Below are 21,070 nucleotides of genomic sequence, written 5' to 3'. Positions count from 1 at the left end.
GGATTTGAAACACATACAGAACGATTGGGAATAACCGACACACACAAAAAATGATTTGCTGGGGCAGGGCAGAGCGGAGACTGGCGCCTCTGTACTCGGATGGCTTGTATCAGTATATCATGGTGCCCCGAAATTAAAAATAAATCCCAAAGAGCTTTGCACGCCGCTGGAGATAATGGAATTACATGTGATTGCTGGTTTCAGTTTTCTCATTTTGGTTGGAAAAGGCTCCAGTCAGGGGCTTTTCAAGAGTGGAGGGTAGGAGGCTGGATGGCTCAAGAGACTGGTGATAAGATGTGGAGCTTTATATTGCTGTGTCTCTGGCTTGGATCCAGCTTAGGTGAGGTGTCTTGTGGATCTCCTTCCCTCTAGAAGCAGTCCCTCTAAGGCCAGTGTGGGGATAGATTGCACTGCTGCTATCTGCACAGAGCCCGGCTTTGCAGAGAGATGTGCAGTCTCTACGACAGTCAACCTGGCCTCTTTCACGAGTGCCAAACTCAATTACACTTTTAAAAATGCAGACTGTCCCCAGACGGAAACCTTCTCTCTGGGTGTGCGTGGGCGCGCGGATACCCTGGGGATGGGGAGCTGCGTGCTTGGGCACACACATTTTCCACACACATTTAACTGCATGACTGTCTTGCTCGGGAGGTGCTCAGCGAAGCGGTTGCTGCCTGCTGCCCATCAGATGCACTTTATTTACACCCCCGCCGCCTGGAATACCATATCTCACAAAGCGAGAGCATTAAACATCCATGTGAGGATGGAGGCAGGGCTCCCTGCATTGTACAGCTTAAACCACCTCTCAGCAACCAAATGGCAGGGACCTATTTTAAGAACTCTGCTGGAGGCAGGTAAAGAGCAGACTCGTATTCCCTTTGTTAAAAGGGCAGCTGCTTGAAGGATTCCCTGCTTGGTTAGAGTTTTCCAGAAAAAACAGATTTCTCTCCCTTTCTGCTTCAGCCCAGGGAAAGCAGTGAGAATTCCCTGGAAAGATGCCTCTAGTGAAGAGGAACATTGAACCTCGTCACCTGTGCCGTGGCGCTCTTCCTGATGGGGTGACCAGCGAGCTGGAATGTGTGACCAACAGCACCTTGGCTGCCATCATCAAGCAGCTGGGTAGCCTCAGTAAGTTGAAAAGAGGAGGGAATGGATGGATCCTCTGTGGGGTTCTTAGGCAGAGTGGCTGTTTTGTTCACCATCTGCAAAAATCCCCACTTCGGGGCTTACTGGGTCAGAACTTCAGCTGGTGTGAATTGACTTGAGGATTGTGAGTGTGAAATGCTCAGGGAGATTAGAGAGGCTGCAAAAAGAGAAAACCCAATAATAATAATGGGGGATTTCAGCCATCCCATATTGACTGGGAAGATGTCACCTCTGGAATGCAGAGATAAAATGTCTAGACACCATTAATGACGGCTGCTTGGAGCAGTAGTCCTGGAACCAGCAAGGAGAGAGGCAATTCTTGATTTAGTTCTAAGTGGTGCACAGGATCTGGTCCAAGAAGGGAATATGATTGAACTGCTCAGTAATAGTGACCATAATGTGATTAAATTTAACATCCTTGGGGGGAGAAATATCACAGAAACCTACCACAATGACATTTAACTTCATGCCAATTTTTTTTAAAAAAGCTCTAGAGGGAATCTGGCAATTCCAGGCCAGTAAGTCTAACTTCAATACCAGGCAAATTGGCTGAAACTATAGTAAAGAACAGAATTATCAGACATATGCATGAACACAATATGTTGGGGAAGAGTCAACACAGCTGGCAAAGGGAAATTATGCCTCACCAGTCTATTAGAATTCTTTGAGGGGGACAACAAACTTGTGGACAAGGGTGATCCAGTGGATATAATGCACTTGGACTTTAAGAAAGACTTTGACAAAGTACCACACCAAAAGCTCTTAAGCAAACCAAGCAGTCATAGGAAAAGAGGGAAGGTCCTCTCATAGATCAGTAAGTGGTTAAAAAACTGGAAACAAAGGGTAGGAATAACTGGTCAGTTTTCACAGTGGAGTGAAATAAATAGCGGAGCCCCCAAGGATCCGTACTGGCACTAGTGCTGTTTAACATATTAATAAATTATCTAGAAAAAGGTGTAAACAACGAGGTAGCAAAGTTTGCAAATGATACAAAATTATTCAAGATAATTAAGTTCAAAGCTGACTGCGAAGAGTTACAAAGGGATCTCATAAAACGGAGTGACTCGGCAAGAAAATGGCAGATGAAATTCACTGTTAATAAACACAGAGTAATGCACATAATCCCAACTAGACATACAAAATGATGGAGACTAAATTAGCTGTTACCACTCAAGAACGAGATCTTGGAATCACCATGGATAGTTCTCTGAAAACATCTGCTCAGTGTGCAGCAGCAGTCAAAAAAGCGAACAATGTTAGAAGCCATTAGGAAAGGGTAGATAGTAAGACAATAAATATCAAAATGCCATGATATAAATTCATGATACGCCCACACCTTGAATACTGCATGCAATGCTGGTATCCCCATCTGAAAAATGATATCGAATTGGTTTTTTATTCAGAGACGGTTTTACAGCCCCGTCCCCCTCCCCTCACACCCTCAATATTATTGAAACTTAAATTGGGGAGTCTAAAGTAAGTTGGAAGTGATTATTATGTACAGTACTTGAAACATAGACTGAAGCATTCAATATACCTCTTGCTATGGAAATAAATATAAGTGAATAATCTGCAGTGTCTCCTATGAAGACCTGTTTTCTCACTGTAGTGATTACTTTTTTTTCCCCACATGTATTATTATGAATAGACCCTAGAAGTCCCAAATGAGATCAGGGCCACGTTGAGCTGAGCACTCTACAAACATGTAATAAGAGTCAGTCCCTGCCCCCACAGAGTTTGCATTCTAAACAGACAAGACAGACAAAGCGTGGGAAGGGAAGAGAAGCCCAGAGAGATTAAGTGACTTGCCCAGGATCACACAGCAGGTCAGTATCAGAGTTGAGGATATAATCCAGATTTCTTGATTTACAATCCAGGGACATAAACACTAGGGCACACTGCCTCTTGTGGGTCATGTCGAAAGGGACCATATATTTTAGGAGATCGAAAAGGGGATTCTGGGATCTTTTACCTCCACTGTCAAAGGTTGAATTTGGCCCAGATTGGTACTCATGCTGTTCATGGGTAATCACTAGCCTCTGCTAGATTAGTTTGGGGATATTTTTGCAGTGGTTAATATGTATCCAGATTGTAAAAGGCTCTAATTCTCTCCCCTCGCCCCACACCTTCCCCAGAAGCAGTTTCAGCAGAGAGGCTGAGGAGAGAAAGGGGTGTGGATAAACAGAGACCTTCTCTCTCTCCACACTGTCACTCTGGCATCTTTCATCTGCATTATATTCACTTTTATTTTTAAAACCCCCCACATGTTTGCTGAGCTGCTTAGAGCACAGCAGTTGATAATAGTGGGCCACATGCAGGGATCCCCCCCCACCACACACACACACGACAATCCCCATGGTCTACTCATCACAAAGAATGGAAATAAATTAAACCAAGACTGGCTGAGTTGCTTTGCAACTGGATCAGATCAGAAAGCTGCAAAGCCCAGAGTTCCCTGTTATTGAAGAGTGTCCATCTGCATGAAAAACTCCTTGATCCTGAATCTGTGGGGATTGCTTGCTAGATGTAGTTGCAAAAAAAACCGAAACCAAAAAAACCACAAAAACCCAGCTCAGAACTGCCATCCTAAAGGTACCACATTTAAAACGATGTTATTTCTCGAAAGGAGAGAGAGGGAGAGATCAATCCAAATAAGTCAAGTGTACCAGGATTGAGTTAATATGATTCTCACCTGCAGGTGTCAATAGTGTTTTGATAAATGTTGTGATATTTAGACCTTTCCCATGTTAAAAGATTAACATGGAAATGTGATGAACTGTGAAATAATATAAGTAGCCTTAATTCAGAGTCTTTCAGCTGTATCAAAATGAGTAGCGGATTTTTTTCTTCTAAGCAGTTGATTCAGCCCTAGTACAGTTTTTGCTCATTCAGGATTGAATTCTTTCAGGACAGTTTAATTCGAATAGATGTTATTAAACTTCCCATGGACTGGGAACAATACTGATCTCGGCAGTCCTAGAGATCACTAACAGGGCAATTATAGTGAACACACACACACACACACACACACACACACACGTTAATACCTGGATTTGGCTATACCATTTCAGTCTCTAATAGGAAGCAGATAGTCTGATCCAATGGAGAGAGCACTGGATGGGGACTGAGGAGACCTAGGTTTTATTCATAGCCCTTCCTCTGACCTGCTGTGTGACCCTGTGAAACTGCTTCTTGTGTATTTAGATTGTAAGCTCTCTGTGGGAGGGGCTGTCTCTTTGGTATGTGTGTGTACAGTGCCTGGCGCAACAGAACCCTGATCATGCTTAGCGTCTCTCCATTTCCTGCTCCCTATATGGCTCTTTTCCAATGTGACTGCCAGGTGCTGGCTTGTCCCCAGCCCAGGAAAGATCCCACTGTCCACGCCCAGAGACTCTTTCCAGGCACAGTTTTATTTTCTAAACATAGTCAAAACACAAAAGGAGTTTCTCAGCCCACCGTGGACTGCAGCTGCCAGAGGATTTTCCCCTTTGCCTCTCAGTGCCTCCTGCAGGATTCTCCCGGCCCTTTTCACAGAGCGCTGCCTCCCAGGGCTTTCTCCCACGAGACCCTTTTCCCTCAGCAGGTTCCCACTGCTTCGCCTCCCAGTGGACTGTGGCAGTCACAACCGCACCCCATTCCTTACTGGCTCTTGATAGCCCCAGGTGCTGCCCCATCCTCTTAAATAGCTAAACTGGGAGCACCTGTTCTGGGACAGAGGTGTGGAACCTGTTGCACTTGAATGAGCCAACCACCTGCTGTCAGTGACAAAATGGCCATTTTCCGCATTCAGAAACATGCAAAAATATTGATGTTAAAGCCACTTAGAATGAGGGTGGATGCAGAGAACCTGTGCTGTTGGTTATATAGTGTAACAAATCCATGGCCACTCAAGATTTCACCATTGTCTCTGGTGCTCACCGTGGCTATTGAGACCTTCATGGCAATAGCAGGTGGTAGAAACAAGCTCCTGCTGGTTCAAAAGCAGAATTCTCCTTTGAGCTCAAGGAGAATATCTCCTTAGCGGACAGCAGTATGCAGCGGATGGCACACCTCAGAGCAGTTCTGATTCTGTGCCGCCAAAGGCAGTACTGTGCACAAACACATCAGCTCATTACAATATACACAATTAATACACTTGGCCAGTTATACAATTTAGACATGAAACCAACAGTTAAAAGGAAATCAGTTCCATCAGGCATATTCCCGTCTTTCATTATCACTTGCTTTGGCCACCAAAAAGGAACCTTTTACTGCACACACAAAATATGGAAAGATTCTTGCAAACAAGCCGACCTGTAATAACTGAGCATGAGGGCTGGAGACTTGGGTTCCAATCTTTCACATGTCTCCCAGGCCCCCTGGGAGGAATGCACTGCACATGCTTGTGGCTAGTTTGTTCAAACTGAAGGCTGCGCAGATCTGGGGAAATAATGTCTGGGAATGCAGACAGATGTCATGGAAAACAAATGGGAAGGCCAGGTCTGCACTGGCTATGCCTGTCTTTTGTAGCGGAGTCCCCATGGGAAAATCCTTACATTTGCCTCTCTCTATAACTAAATCATCCATCTCTCAGTTGGGCTGCCATGTACACCCCTCTTTGCCTTTTGTTCTTTAAGGCAGACATGCTGAAGACATATTTGGAGAACTGTTCAATGAAGCCAATAGTTTCTATATGCGGATGAACTCCCTGCAGGAGAGGGTGGACCTTCTGGTGATCAAGGTCACTCAGTTGGACTCGACGGTGGAGGAAGGTAAGATGGGACTGGCTGGCAGGAGTTGTCTTTGTTCATCTCTCTTGTGTTGGTTGTAGAATGTGGAGGCAGGGCCGGCTCCAGACCCCAGCGCGCCAAGCGCGCGCGTGGGGCAGCATTTTAAGAGGAGGGCGGCAGGTGGGTCCGGCGGACCTTCCGCAGTCATGCCTGTGGGAGGTCCCGCTGAGGCACAGGACTGGCGCCCAGCAGCGCGAGCGGCGCAGTGCGCCGCCCTGCCTGGGGCGGCGGAATTCGTAGAGCCGCCCCTGTGTGGAGGTTGCAGCTGGAAGGAATTTCAATTGTAACGTTGCTCTACTAAGATTTTACTAATATTTGGCCTGCTCCTTTCTCTCTCTCTGCCATGGAGAGTCATTCCAAAGGATCAGGGGGCAGTATCAGCCTGCTAGCCTGGAAGCCATTTAAAAAAACCCTAATTCTTATTTCCGCTGAGATTGTGAATGCCACAAACAGCCAAATTTAGAGGCAGTTTTTAGTGAGGAAGTTCCCAAGAAACCATGGGAGGTTTAGAGCCATGGAAATGGCTCTGCATCACCCCAGCTCGGAGGAACATAGCAATTGCCATAGACTGGCATCCTGTCACCAACCAGTGCCAGATTCTTCCAAGGAAGGTGCAAGGATCCCTGCCGAAGTCAGCTATGCACTCAAGTGCTTCCCGGGAACATGTCTTCCTAACCCCCTTAGCTGGAGGCCAGCTAATGCCATAAAGCAGGAGGGTTTGTATCCTTTCCAAAACTCCTTTATTTTAAACCCTTGCTCGCTCTTCTAACCCTGGATAACATAACTCACAGCACGTTTTAGCTGTTCTCAGCTGCCGGAGCAGCCCCTGGGGGCTATGGCAGCTGAGTGTAAGTTCGAGCAGCCCAGAGGATTAAGGAAAGATTACCAATATGATCAGGACCATGATGTATTCTCTGGCTCATTCAAGTTACCAGAGTGTAACTGGCAACAGGATTTGTCCTCAAGTGTTGAATACTGGATCCAGCTGGCTGGAAGTCATTCTGGGGGCTGTGCCCGTTGCGACTCACGTCCTTCCCTTGGAAATGTTGCTGGGTGTTTCTTTAAGAAGATCATCCCTGTGCTGTCTCAAAGGTAGCCCCGTGTAATGCCACAGTTGCTATGGTTATTTGTTCATTGAATCCCTGAAATGCAGATAACTTATCAGTCATGTCTCAGTGCTTCTCATGGGCAGCATTAGGTATCTGCTGATGCGGCCATGAACAGCCCGTCACCCGGGATCACAGCAGCTACCCACCTGGACAAGGAGAATCGGACAGTCTGTCACTGCCACTCCTTAACCCTTGCAGAGAGAAGGGGGCAATCCCTCCCTTCCAGACCACCCCTCCCTCCTTGTGTGGTGTAGCTGCTGCCTTGGCAGCCCTCCATGCAAAATGTGTTAAGAGAAAATACCACAGGCAAACATATGAACAGTTACCTTGTTTGGGAGCAGAGAGAACACAGGCAATTATTTGATCAACTCACCGCATGAGATTAGCCTGAGAGAGAAGCGGAGGACGGCAGGGAAGCAGGAAACCTGCCTAATTAATAAATGTGACTGATGGACAGTCAGACATCTGAAGAAGCACTACAAACATCCCAATGGAGGCTAGAGACATGGAGATCTATGCACTGAAACACAGGCAGCAGACACTGGCACATAGGTACATGAGTGCAGGACGTAACACATATGGAGCCTCTCTCTTGCTAAACAAATGCTCAGTGTGTCTGCAGATGAGAGCTGGGAGGGAAATGATTTTCCCATCCTAGGCAAATTTATGAGATACTGAAAAAATATCCCACCCTGAATAAGGGCGAGAAATCATTCTCAAATCTTTTTACAGACTGAAAAGCCGAAAAAAACTTTTGGCTCCAGTTAATCAAAATGTTTCATTTTGACAACTTTTAAACTTTTTTCTCAAACATTTTTTTAGTCAAAAAAAAGTGTTGAAACTAACCCGTTCCTGCAAAAAGTTTGGGTTTGATAAATCGGCATTTGCTGATGTTAAAAAGTTTCATTGAAAAATTCCTGACCAGGTCTATTGCAGACACACGCAGCCTGGCTAGAGAGCGGATTCAATGGATAGAGGTTGCTTCCCGGCCCGCTGAACAGGCTAGGAGACAGCCATGACTGTGTTGGGATATTTGATGTGGCAACTTGATGTCTTTTTGAATACTGGGGAGAAGAAGGAGGAGTGTGGCAAACGCTAACAGATCCACAAAGCCAGAGTCCCAGCAAATAGCAGAGGGAGGCCAGTGCAATCTTTCTGATGAGGCATTAGGAGTTAGAGATGAATCTCAAGTTTAGCCTGGATCAGAACTTCCACAGAGTTTCAGGGTGTTCTGATCTGGGGGGTTGGTTCAGGCCCATCTCTAATAAGAATTGGCCAAGACAGCCTGGTTGCATATAGTGCAGAGTAGACAGTACCACTGTTTGTAAAAGTGTCACGCTGCATGTGGCTGCAAAGGATGTTAGAAAATTAAAATAGGACTTAGCATTGGTCTTAGGTTGGAAAAATTCCTCTGCACAAAATCCCATTGCACTCTTCCACGTTCCTTCCCTTTCAGAGCAAAATTGCTCTGTTTTACACTAATCAAAAGGTGGATTTTCCAAGTGCCACTGTTCCATGCAAAGGAGACTTAACCAGGGTCGAGAATCTGGCCCAGTAAATTTGCATATGTATCTGACAGAATCTCGCACACTCCCTCCATTAGAGACAGTTTGCCTTTCCTTGGACATTTTGCCTCTGTAACATCCCTGCATTCATACAGCTTACACTGATGTGGGGAACTTCTGCTGGTGCTTGCCTGACACAAATCCTGCCACGAGTAAGCTTCACCGAATGTAGGTCTCTTTCAGTTCAGTGATGAAAACCTGCCCACTTCCCGTCAAAGGAGGGAAGCCTGTCAGCAGGGCTGTCACAGCGTAGGCCTGTGTGCAAGCTCCGAGTGGTTCCTTCTTTTGGCAAAATGCTGTTTTCCAGCTGGTGGGAGTTCCTGCAGCACGACTCGTAGTGGAGTTGGCATCTCAGGCAGTCAGCAGGAAAGCTTTGGATGGCTCAAGTGGCTGTGCCGGAGGCTGGATTTCTGCCTCCCACTCTCCCCACGCACAGCTCTGCCTCACGTGCCCACATGCAGGAGAGGCCGGGGCAAATGCTCACTGATCAAAAGGGCTGGATGGATTGTCATCAATTGTGGGGGAAATGCCAGAAATTCTGGTTGGTGCCATCAGAGGGGCCTTGATTTTAATTTTGAAATAACACAGAGGTGGAAATATTAATGCCTAGGCACCACTGGCATCCAAAGGGACCTGGGACAAGTCTCTAGCCTGCACAAATAAACTCAAATTGAACACGAGCCAACCTTTTAGTCTAGAGTATCCAAGTCTGGTTCATGTTTTGAATAGCTGTACATTTACATGCTGGGTATTGGATGAGGCCTGCAGGCATGCAGCACGCGTGTTGGGCACAGGGGAGGCATGCAGTGTGAGTGCTGGATGCAGTGCACATGCTGTGCACAGGTGGGACTGTCAAACACACAATGTGAGTGTTAGGGCTGCAGTGCTCAAATGCGAGGACATAGTGTGAATGGCAAGTGTGCCTTGTTAGGGCAGTGTGCAGAGAGCAAAGGCCAGGCACATGGCCCAGTGCTGGGTGAAAGGTGCAGGAGTTGTGTTGAGAATACAAACAGCAGGCCCTCAGCCTTTCCCCAGGCACATTAAGGTTTCTTTCTTGTGTGGTCACAGTTTCACTGCAAGACATCAACATGCGGAAAGCGTTCAAGAGCTCAACGGTGCAGAACCAGCAGGTGGTCTCTCGGAACTCCATCCCTAACCCCGTGATGGAGATGTACCAACGCTGTGACAAGCCGCCACCGCTCAACATCCTCACGGCATACAGGTAAGGGGTGTGGGGGCTGGGCAACATGCCTCATGCCCACTGTGCGACTTCGGCGTATGGTTCAATATAGACCAAACAAGCCCTAGCCGAGCCAAACCTACTTTGGAAGAGATTGTTCCCTATCAAATCGGAAGGACCCATTTCTGATCAGCCTTACCCCAGTTTTACTCGTATGTAACTCCATTGCCTTCAGTGGTGTTACTTCAGGCCCCTTATCCCTTCGCTTGTACACTCTGTTCATGCTGCTGTATGGGGCTTCCTCTGGAAGTCCATTGGTGCCCTTGTCCTCAAGTGCTGTGATGGAGTCAGCCTGAAGTCACAGTTGTGTCGAGTGGTGTTACTGGGTGGTTACAGGAGAATATTGGTCCGCTCTTTGATGATGGTTCAGTAAATGATGCTCTTTTCTCGGCTGTTCAGCGGTCTCGGCATTGCAGCTACAAGACAACCGAAACCACCCAGAGTTTATTTAATACAGCCAGTAATACTCTGTACTTGCACAGTGCAGATCATCCAGTGATAAACGTGATGTGAGAAAGTGTCACTGATCACTAACAGATTGAAGCTAAATATGGCCTGGATCATCCAAAAAGGCAGGAACCCAACCCCCACCCTCATGTATCTCTAGGGGTGGGAGGGAGTGGTAACATTTGGGAATTTCTTTGGAAATTAGAGACTCTCCTCGAATTCTATATCAGCCTGTATGTCAAACAGGCCTTAATAAACCACTACCTTTGAAGCCAATAGTATTTTCCATTTTTTAGCAATTACTTCTGAGTGTCATCTGTGCCAAATCCTTAATGATCTATGTTGTGGTGAGAGGGGAATGGGTGGAGAGCGAGATGGGGATGGAACAGTGAAGGGGATGGAAGGAGGTAGCTGGACAGAAGGAAATAGGCAACTGTAGGCTGAAGCAAAGAGGTGTCTTGCCGCCAGCCCGTGGAGCTCGTTGGGGTTCATTTCCCAAGTGCTGGGCTCATTAACGTGCCTTTGTTTTTAGCCATTAAGTAATTAATAACATTTCATCCTGTTGCTGAGAATTTCCTCTACCCCTCCCCAACGCTGCTGTGATAATTTCAGGGACGACAAGAAAGATGGCCTCAAATTCTACACCGACCCTTCATATTTCTTCAACTTGTGGAAGGAGAAGATGCTGCAGGCGACTGAGGACAAGAGAAAGGAGAAACGCAGGCAGAAGGTAAAAGCATCAGAGAAGGCTCTGAATCGGGCCTAAGATGAGGCTGGTCTGGACTTAGTTTGATAGTCTGATACTGTTATAGTGTCCTTCTGAAATGGGTGCAGTATCTCTCGCTCTTTCTGTCATATCTGAGGTGCTCTTCATCGGACTATCGTCCTCAAACTCATGGCCAGTCAATGCTGCTCTGGTAGGAGTCACTTGTGAAGGAGGCCTACTAGTTTCCCACCTTAGCACCCGAACAGGTTGACAGCCCAAGGAGCCTGGGATGGAGCTTGGGTATTCTCACCCTGTGCGCCAGTCACCAGTTGCAAGGTTTTTACATTCAGGAAACATACAGATCTCCTAATGTCCAGACCGGCAATAAAAGATCCACGAGATAGTCTGGTGTCAATGAGTTTCTGGTGTGTTGCTTGCTCTTGTTGGGGGAGTCATATGACACTGAAACCTTTGGAAAACAAATCCCTCTTGGCTATTTTTGACATTATGCTACCTTGATTGAAGTCCTCTACGTGCCCCTTAGCTATATGGCACTCAAGAGATTGGCCCCTGAGAACAGAAATATAAAGGAAATCTGGGGTTTCAGTGGTAGGTAAAGGCTCCCCTATTGCTTTTCTTTTTAAAGAGCCCAGGGACAGAAAAGCAGGTTTTAAAATAGAAGGAAGCCCGGCACGTGGTCAGAGAACATGTTTAAGGCCTGGGTTGAAGAGAAACAAGCTTATCCCATAAGCACCAGTGGATGCTGCTGGACCTTGTCTTGTCCTGTTTGCTTTGGCTAATGCCTATTCTGATGGGAGGTGTCAGAGCAATGGGTGTAGGAATGGCCCACTGGAATTCAAATGCTCACATGGGCTGTGCAACAAGAGGCTTATGGCATGAGCTTGAGATTCACCCTGACACTATTACCTCCATCAAGTGTGACTGTGGACTTGAGTTTCCATGTTCTCATAGACTCATAGACTTTAAACTCTGGAGGGACCACCATGATCATCTAATCTGACTTCCTGCACATTGCAGGACACAGAACCTCACCCACTCCTAACCTCTGGCTGAGTAACTGATGTCCTCACTGTTCTCTGGGTTGTTAGTAGTTTGGCTTCCAAATCTACATGGAAATCATATGGAAAGTCTCTGGAATGTATTCCAGACTCCAATGATTCCATCCCAGCTTTCACAGCTAACTGTACCAGTTTAGAAGGTGAAGACACTGGCTGAACCTGCAGGTGCTCACAGCCTTCAGTTCCATTGTTCATGCTCTGGGCTGCTCCAGAAGCAGATTGTGATTGGTGTTTAGATCAGCACAACCTTATTGCATAATTGAATGAAAAGCAGGTAGTGGTGGTGCACCAGGACTCATTATTACAGGAGGGAAAGTGCTGACGATGTGTCCTAGTGGTTGGGACCCAGGATCTAAAATAATATGTCCTGAGAATTCCACTATTGTTTGGTATCTTAGTTACCCTTATACATGTAACCTAAAATCCTTACTTGAAGTCAAGCTCAAGCAAACATTGCACTATGTACAGTCAGCAGCCATCCTGTGGTCATGCTAACAGGACAGTGCTTATCTGCTTCCAGGAGCAGCGGTTAGTGGAAGATTCCACCCGGGAGGTGAAGAAAGTGAGAAAAGCCCGCAACCGGCGCCTGGAGTGGAACATGATGGCATATGATAAAGAATTCCGTCCCGATAACAGGTTCTCACCATCCCCCTATCACATGGCCTCATCGGAAGGATCACTGTCCCCAGATAATAGGCAGGTTTTCTGTATTACACGCTTATTGTTTTTCTTTGCTTTTCTTCACCTTTCTTTTTCCTTTTTGATTTTCTGGGTGAATTGATTCCTCGTGGCAGTGAAGGACTCTTAGCGCTGGCTAGGAAGCAGATGCAGGGAAGGCAGGCACTGTGCTGCTTAGCACATGCACCTGTGTTCTGATGTGCAACACCCCTGCTAGGTTGGTCCTGCACCTGCCAAATGATGTCTAGTTCTGCATTGGTTTTGCGATCTCTGTGTGGAGCTGAGATGAGACCAGAACATTTTTCATTTGGGACCTAAGCTAGGATTTCCACCTAGTTGAGCTGAAAGGCTAATTTGTTAGCCTGCAAGGCTATTGCCGCCTCTCTACCCTCTGCTTGCACCATCCCAATACTGTCTTGCATGTTTGTATTTTGGTGGCTACACATCATGTCTCCCAATGTTGATGCCTTGATCCCAAATGCCAGTAGGTGCCATCATACTCCTCCCTGACCTGTCCTCACCTTGCCTTCCCTCCAGGCCCTCCATACAGGAATACAACCTTTGGTATTTTTCTGTGCAATAGATCTTATGCGTCAGATGCAGCTGATCACTCGTACCCGGCCAGTCCTAACCACCCTGCACAGCAGATATTAGCTCCAGCCTCACACTTGTCAACAGACAACAAAGAGATCATCCTGGTCGCTAACCAGGCCCAGGAACATGTCTACAGGCCCTCAGCAGCAGGAAGCCGTCAGAACAGCCTCAACCGAGTCCAGCAGCCCCATGTGCCGCAGCATCCAGAGACTATATTGAATGGACCAAGACCTCAGATAGTCAAGGAGTATGGGTATGGATTTCAACCTGCTTTCCTTCATCCAGTGACCTGTTTGTCCCTTTAAATGAGTTTAGTGCTTTGGAAAGGTGCCAGGTTGACAGCCATAGAAAGTGAGGTCCTCTGTCCACAGAACAAGTACACGATAGGCAGCAGCTGTCACATAGATGGTCCTTCTGTAAGTGCGCCTTACCATTCACAAGGTGAGAGATGGTAGTTCAGTCTCCATGGCCCATTCAGTCCTTTAGTCATGTGATCAGCCTGCCAACAAGAACATCAGTTGGTGCCATCTGTGAGAGTGCTTTGTGAGAGGTCAACACCTGCCTATCAGGAACTGCACTCAGAAAACACCATCTCCTTTCAAATCATGCCACAGTGATGACTAGACCAGTACAAGACTGGTCCAAATTCAGTCCAGTAGCCTTGATATGTAAAGATCCCTATCTTAGGGTACATCCAGACTACCCGCCGTATCGGCGGGTAGCGATTGATTTTTCGGGGATCGATATATCGCGTCTCATCTAGATGCGGTATATCGATCCCCGAACGCGCTCCCGTCGACTCCGGAACTCCACTGGAGCGAGTGGCGGTAGCGGAGTCGACATGGGGAGCCGCGGATGTCGATCCCACGCCGTGAGGACGACAGCTAAATCGATCTAAGATACTTTGATTTTAGCTACGCTATTCACGTAGCTGAAGTTGCGTATCTTAGATTGATACCCCCCACAGTGTAGGCCAGCCCTAAGTCCCAACTCCCTGACTCATCCAGCCTTCCCCTTGCTACCAGCCTTTATTGTCACCCAAAGATAAACTAATGTCAAAAAAGTCACATGCAAGCTCAGATTCTGCCCTCTGACATCCCGTGGAACCCTGAACAGGGTTATATTTGAGGGCAGAATTTGGCCCGCGATGGTTTCTGCCAATTAGAAGGTGGCAGAGGAGGGGAAATCTTTTGTTCAGGACCTTGGACAGCTTCCTGTGAGCACTTGGCTTGGGGAGACCTTACCTATTCTGCAAGCCTTCTCCTTCTCTTCGTCAGTGCCCTCTAGGTTCATGATCCCATGGGAGCTCGTACTCCAGAGTCACAAGCAAAACGAAAGACTAAAAAATAATTCAACCCATTCACCTGCGATGGTCCTTTAAAGGTTCTAAACTCAATTCTCTCCCTGGGTATGTCTGCACTGCAATAAAAGATCCAGGGCATGGGCACCACTGGCCTACCTCAGCGGACGTGGGCTCACAGGGCTCGGGCTGCGGGGCTATAAAATGGCAGTGTTGATGTTTGGGTTTGGGCTGGAGCCCAGGCGCTGAGACCCCGGGAGACTCCAGCTCGAGCCTGAACATCTACCCTGCTAATTTTAGCCCCACCAGCCCAAGTCAGCTGACCCAGGCTCTGAGACTTGGTGCTGAGGGTTTTTTTATTGCACCCTCTCTCTGTGTGTCTGTACCATGAAATAAAATGATGTCAGTCTTCAAAGATCATTATGTAACACTTTGTATCCTGAGCCTAACAGGGTCCTACAGATTGTCACACGGCTCCTTCTAATTCAGTATCACTTTGAATGTCTAAAGTGACCGATGCCAGAGGCTTCAGAGGAAGGTGTAATCTCCCCTGGACCGTTACAAAAATAAACGTAAATGCACAATTCTGTACAACAGGAGGGAGATTTCATCCTGACCCCAGCAGTCGGTCAGACCAGCCTTGACACAGAATAATTGGTAGCCCCTTTAGCTTTGTCCCACCCGGCGTAACTGCGGAGACTGTTCCTGGTATGATGCAGGGACTTAACTGGCTTTTCCGAATGAGTCTGAAGCGCCTCACTGTTACCTGCCCCTTTGGCGTCGCGCAAAGCAAAGACATTTCCCAAACAATAACTAGACAATTTTTTTTCTTTTGGGTGGAACGCTGATGTTTCAGATGCTGTGGACCCCTGTCACAGCAGTTCCCATACAGAGGCACAATGTACAGATGTAAGGATGGGGATTCAGCCAGATCTCTGTATTCCCCTTTTTGTACGTTTAAATGATCAGTCACTCAGTTGGACTTCAGCATAGTCTTTCAAGGTGAAATACAGGTGACCAGAGGGAACATAACCTTCCAGGCCATCTGAGGCCACTTTCACCAGCGTCTCAGCTCCCACTCAAGATTTACAAGCTTCTCTGCCCTCACTACTTTGCCTTACACCCTCCTTCAGTTGCTGTCCTGCCCCTGCCTCTCAGCATGTAAATTTCATGTGTTTTTACACACTTGCTGAATGGCAAACTGGTCCAAGCTACAGTATCATACGGCTTATTCCCATTGTCTAATCAGCTTCCATGGCCCAGACATTTCCTTGGCAGTTACACCTGCTGGAGCCAGGCCTGGAGGTGGTCCGGTATATCCGCTTACAAGGACTGAGTTCCCTGTCGTGTTTGGTGTTTGTGTCTTTTCAGGTGACACTTTAGAAAGCGGTCTGCTTTTGTTACCAAAGTGGGTTTCTCTGAATATATAGGAATAATTTCAAATGCAGCCACTGCTGGGGTGGAACATGGGAGCTGTTTACCAGCACATAGCTGAGCTGCGCAATAGTTTAGGACAGGCAGTGGAGATAAATGTCATGCCCACTTTAAACTGCAGGGGGAATTGAGCATGTGCATTTCCCAAAGCTAGAATTTATCTGGGATATTTTGGTTCCACTAGGTGACCCTGAGTAGCAGGTGCTTGATGTTATGGTTCATGTGTGGTATTTCTTTAGCAAGCGTGATTTCTGCCATTGCCATTGATTTGCTTTCTGTCCTTTAATTATTGCAGTCCCCAGCAGATGCCCCTGGCAGAATACTTTGTGCCTCCTGCTCCTCCGCCCCCGCCCCCTGTGATACCCTCTGCTCAGACTGCCTTCGACAGCCCCATCTCAGCACCTCCCGCCATGGCACCCAGCGCTGCAGCCTCCGTGGCTCACTCGTCATATGCACCTTCCCCGCCTCCGGCTCCACCCTGCCCATATTCTGCTTCCCCCCCTCAGACTGGCCCAATGGGGCCCCCCGTCGCACCTCCCCCACCTCCACCTGGTCCTCCAACAGTCGCTGCCTCGCCGGCTCACTCGGCGTCACCCCCGACGGCGGCGGTTGAACCTCGGAAACCTCAGATCCCTCTGATACCAATGAGCGATGCCAGGAGCGACCTGCTTGCTGCAATTCGCAGGGGTGAGTTACAACCTGGGACACTGGCACTGACCAGCAGTGGGGGGGGTCTCAGCGGAGACGGAGAGAGAAGGACACATTGGGGATTCCAGCAGACACACATGCCCGCACACGCTAGAGGCCTGATCCAAAGCCCATTGTAGCCAGTGCAAAGTCTCCCACTGGTTTCCATGGTCTGGGATCAGGCTCCGCATGCTCAGGGAACTTGTGAAGAAGATTTATTGCTAACGTTACCTGTAAACACTGAAGAGAGGGGAATTATTGATGTGGGGGTAGAAGTAGGAGAGATGGGATGAAACTGAGCAAAGGACCATTCAGTCTGGATATCAGGGAAAAAATACTGCATGCACTGAAGCCCAGCTTCCCAGGGGACGTGGTGGAAAGCCCCATCATTTGGGAGGTTTAAAACTGGACTGCACAGAGCACAAGCAGACGCCCAGTAGGGAACAAGTTTGCACTAGGCACCGTGGAGAAAGCGGTGGACAGCATGAGCTAATGTGCCTTTTCCTTCTCCATGTCTGCTAACAATGCTGGGTTGAACAGTAGGGAGGGAGGCAGGCTGTGGCTGTGCAACCCCGTGTAGCCCACTGGTGGGCGGGCGGGTGGGTGTTTTACAGGTCCTCCTCTGTGCCAGAGCCATAGAGGAGATGAGTCAGCTACAGCACCAGGTAGGGAGCTGTAGCTCAAGCAACAGCAGCCAGTGCTTTTAGTTCCGAAGGTCCCTGGGTCACTCTTTGGTATGCGGGCCAATAGGGTGGCCATCACACATGCTCATATAGACAATGGGTGTAAGCCATTGCTGACCTTGGAGATTTCCCATCCTCTCTACTGCAGGAATTCAACTCCGGAAAGTCCAGGAACAGTGGGAGCAGGAGGCGAAGAAGGAACCGGTTGGCAATGATGTAGCCACTATCCTGTCCCGCCGGATTGCCGTGGAGTACAGCGAATCCGACGATGACTCGGAACTGGACGACAATGAGTGGTCAGATTAAGAGAGCTCAGCATGCTGTGTTGGCGTGTACCCCCCCACCCCCGCTTCTCCACAAGGAGGTGTGTATAGCTGGGTTCCCCTGAAAGTGAATGCTGACTGCCGTCAGCACGTAGTGTGACTTATTCAGGAGCTTTGCTTTTACACCATGCTGCATTGTTGAAGAAACAACGGTAGTGTTGTCAGTGGAGAGTGCGCATTGGTGGGACATGCTTTAAAAGCAGCAGGCATCTGCCCAGAATCTCGCCAGGTGTGGCTATGACACTTTAATAATGCTGAGAACACAATGAGGCGAGGATCAGTGGAGTTACTCTGGATTTACACCAGTGTGGCAGCAGTCAGAAGCTGGTCCCATGCATGTGTTTTTAGAGAAACAAAACTGCAGAAACAGCACTGCTTATTTGGCCAGATGTTAATTTTATAATGAAAAGCTCCTGAAAAAGCATCCTGTTCTCCTACCAAATACCGCCACATGGTTATAGGTGTCTAGAGACCACAGTTCACTTGTTTGTATTTTCTGCAGATTTTTTTAATTGTTGGGATTTGGACCATATGAGACAGGGGAAAGCTCTGTTCATTGCCATGAAAGTTACATGCAGAAAGAGTCTGTTTTCCCTTTAAAGTAATGTTGTTAGCTTTGCGTTCTGACAGTCAGAAAGGAGAGTTCTCTGCTGTCTCCCAGTTTCACTTTTAAGAGTACATCATAGGGAGGCACAGATGTTTGTGGCATGGTTATATTTCCAGCTCTGCACTCAGATTCCCTGAGGAAGAGCATGAAAGGGAAGTTTAGTGTAAATCTGCTCTTCTTTTGCCATCAACAAAGAAACAAAGCACTTGTTACTGAGTAGAAAGGAATAAAGTCAGTTTCAAGAGAAAAGAACCTCGCAATAGATTTAAGTTGCCTAAGAAAGACCCTGAAGGCCTAGAAATAACTGGCTGACAGTGCTGTCCTATTGTTGTATCACCTTATTATTATTTGAAATAAAATTAACCAGGCTAAATATAACTCTCAGCTGCACTGAAGCAACCCCACTGGAGCTAGTAGGGAGCAATATTTCTCCCTTTGGGTTGACTTTTGATTTTCAATGTCTAGTATCTGAGAATCTCCTTGTACAATTGAGGTGAATTCAGTCTTATTCCCGAAATAGTTATTGAGGAAACAATTCTTCCACTTTTACTCAGGCTGAATAGTACGGTACTCCGTGAGCAGCGGTAATGGGTCGGCGTGGAGTACAGCAAACCTGACAATTACTCTGAACTGGGGGATAATGAGTAAGACTGGTAGGATCGGGCCCTGAGTTAAGATGCTGAAAACACCACTGAATGCTATTTGGTTTATTAATCCAAATGGACCGTGATTCATAAAAGCATTTTCATGTAGATACTAAGGGAGAAGCCCTGAGAATCCAAAGGGATCCTGTGGGAAATGTTGAAAACCCACAGTCAGTTCTGAAAACTACAAGCGAACAGGAAATGGATTCTGACCAATAGAAAACTGGCCAGCGTCAGCCTTGAGTCTGTATAATATGGTCAGATAGGGCCCCAGTGTTCCAGGGACATGCACGCACACACCAGCAAACGCACCATTTCCACTTCCCCAGCCACAGTCTTGTCTGACTCAGGGGTGGTGAATGAAACTGGATTTTCTTATTTCCTTCCCGGTAACAGGAAACTTGCACTTTGGCTCCACCTTCAGTCCATGCAGGTGACTGAAAAACAGCCAAGGGAGGGATACAGGCAGCGCTAGTGGTCAGCCAGAGGGAGAGTGCCTTGGGTTCCTGCAGGCAGGGAGACCTGGTGAAGGGCAGGGAAGATGTTGGCTGGAGCCCACAAGTGTCCCTTTGTATAGGGCCCCATTTGGCTAGTGCCACCATTCACCCTTATCTACTAGAGAATGCTGCTCTTGCGCCAGCCCGCTTTGCCGGGAGAGGGGACGAGGGGGTTCGCTATTCAAACCAAGCAGCAATAGTTCCTGAAAAACTGCAGCTAGACGGCATATGTGAGACCAGCAACAGGCAAGGAAAAAGAAAACAAGACAACAACCCAGCAGGATGCAACACAGATTCTCGGTGGCATTGACATAGGACCCAACAGCTCAGCTGCAGCTCCTGGGGCAATGGGAATGTTAAACAGACGTAGGAGGAGCTGGTGCCGTGTTGTTGAGCTGGGAATTCATGGTGTGCAGTAGTTACACCAAAGGCTCTTGCTCCTACCATCATCTTGTCTCTGTTTAGAACTAGCAGGCAACCCCCTCCCCGAGAAATGGAAAATACAGAGGTAGGAAGCTGCAAGCCAAACCCTGATCTCTTTACTCAGGCAAGTAGCGCCACTGAAGTCAATGATGCTACTTTCCTCAGTGAGGCGAACAGGGTTGGACCCCTACTGCAAGATCAGGAAAAGCCTTGTACATTAAAAATAGCATATACAAAACCACATAAGTATTTATTATATAGTGTTGTTAATATATGCATGATTTTGATGTGACCCACAAATGAAGAGAAATCCCAGACTGATGGGCTTGATGTGTAAGATTAAAACCATAACATATTCAGACATAAAGTGAATGCTAAAGAGGTGTAGTAATTGCCTTTATCTTTGGTACTGATCATGGGTTTATATCAGCTGGCCCACATGGCTGGGATTGGCGACAGCCCCTGAACATTGGCCCTGTTGTGTGTGAGTGCAGAGGAAGGGAGATTTTGACTTGAGAGCTACATGGCACCTTGCATGCCAGGAAGGGGAAAGGCTGCAAGGAGACTTCCCCTTATGACCTTGTGTGGGACCTGGGCACAGTCCCTGTCCTTGCACACTGGATGTGCAAGGTCTAGGGACTCTAATGCAGAGAAGGATATTGGTGTCAGGTGAGGCGCTGTAGGCCCAGTGCCTGAGGGAATGGCCTCCAGAGTGCAGCCCACTACCCTTCTCACCTTTGCAAATGTGAGCTGTGTCTTAAACCCACAGAGCCTGACTCTGCTCCACTTTCCCTGGTTTCATACCTGTGTAGCGCAACTAACTTCAGTGAGTTACTCCTGATTTACTCTGGCTCATAACATTGGAATCAGGTGCACAGTCTTGCCCACCACAGATTGGCTCCTAATGGTGACAGGGCCAGACTCTGCCCAGTTTACTCAAGCAAAACTCACTAGGGTTCATGGGAGACTGGCCTGAACTAGACGATGGGACCTGGCTTGGGTTTGTTGTCATTTGCACAACCCAAGATGTTAGTTGATCATTTTCTCCAGCATTGTTGACATGGCCTTTCATAAGACACCATAACAAACCAAAGCTGGGGCCTTGCCCCAAACTGGCACACCTGCTTTCAGGCATAAAG

At 47.6% G+C, this 21,070-nt stretch overlaps 1 protein-coding gene across 2 annotated transcripts; it reads left to right on the top strand.

Annotated features, from left to right (window-relative positions):
• The first annotated feature begins 995 nt into the window (after positions 1-995).
• Positions 996-20,453, top strand: LOC120371422 (wiskott-Aldrich syndrome protein family member 3-like). Of its 2 annotated transcripts, none has more exons than XM_039487131.1 (8): positions 996-1,128; positions 5,763-5,897; positions 9,658-9,811; positions 10,889-11,006; positions 12,582-12,697; positions 13,323-13,586; positions 16,363-16,754; positions 17,586-20,453. In XM_039487131.1, exons 1-8 carry the CDS (start codon positions 996-998, stop codon positions 17,741-17,743), a joined length of 1,470 nt encoding a protein of 489 aa, XP_039343065.1. In that variant the 3' UTR covers positions 17,744-20,453. The 2 variants fall into 2 exon arrangements, with proteins under 2 accessions (XP_039343065.1, XP_039343064.1); XM_039487130.1 differs by having other exon boundaries at positions 12,582-12,757.
• The last annotated feature ends 617 nt before the right edge of the window (positions 20,454-21,070 follow it).

The sequence above is a fragment of the Mauremys reevesii genome, linkage group 9 (genome assembly GCF_016161935.1).
Source record: "Mauremys reevesii isolate NIE-2019 linkage group 9, ASM1616193v1, whole genome shotgun sequence".
NCBI lineage: Eukaryota > Metazoa > Chordata > Testudines > Geoemydidae > Mauremys > Mauremys reevesii.
Note: the sequence above shows the minus strand (reverse complement) of the source record. Positions and strands in the feature narration are given on the sequence as shown.

Bases quoted from the DNA above. Each gene is read 5' to 3' on its own strand.
- LOC120371422 (XM_039487130.1), top strand. From the start codon at position 996: ATGCCTCTAGTGAAGAGGAACATTGAACCTCGTCACCTGTGCCGTGGC. The intron at 11,007-12,581 runs GTAAAAGCATCA...ATCTGCTTCCAG, and splicing joins AGGAGAAACGCAGGCAGAAG to GAGCAGCGGTTAGTGGAAGA. The intron at 13,587-16,362 runs GTATGGATTTCA...TAATTATTGCAG, and splicing joins CAGATAGTCAAGGAGTATGG to TCCCCAGCAGATGCCCCTGG.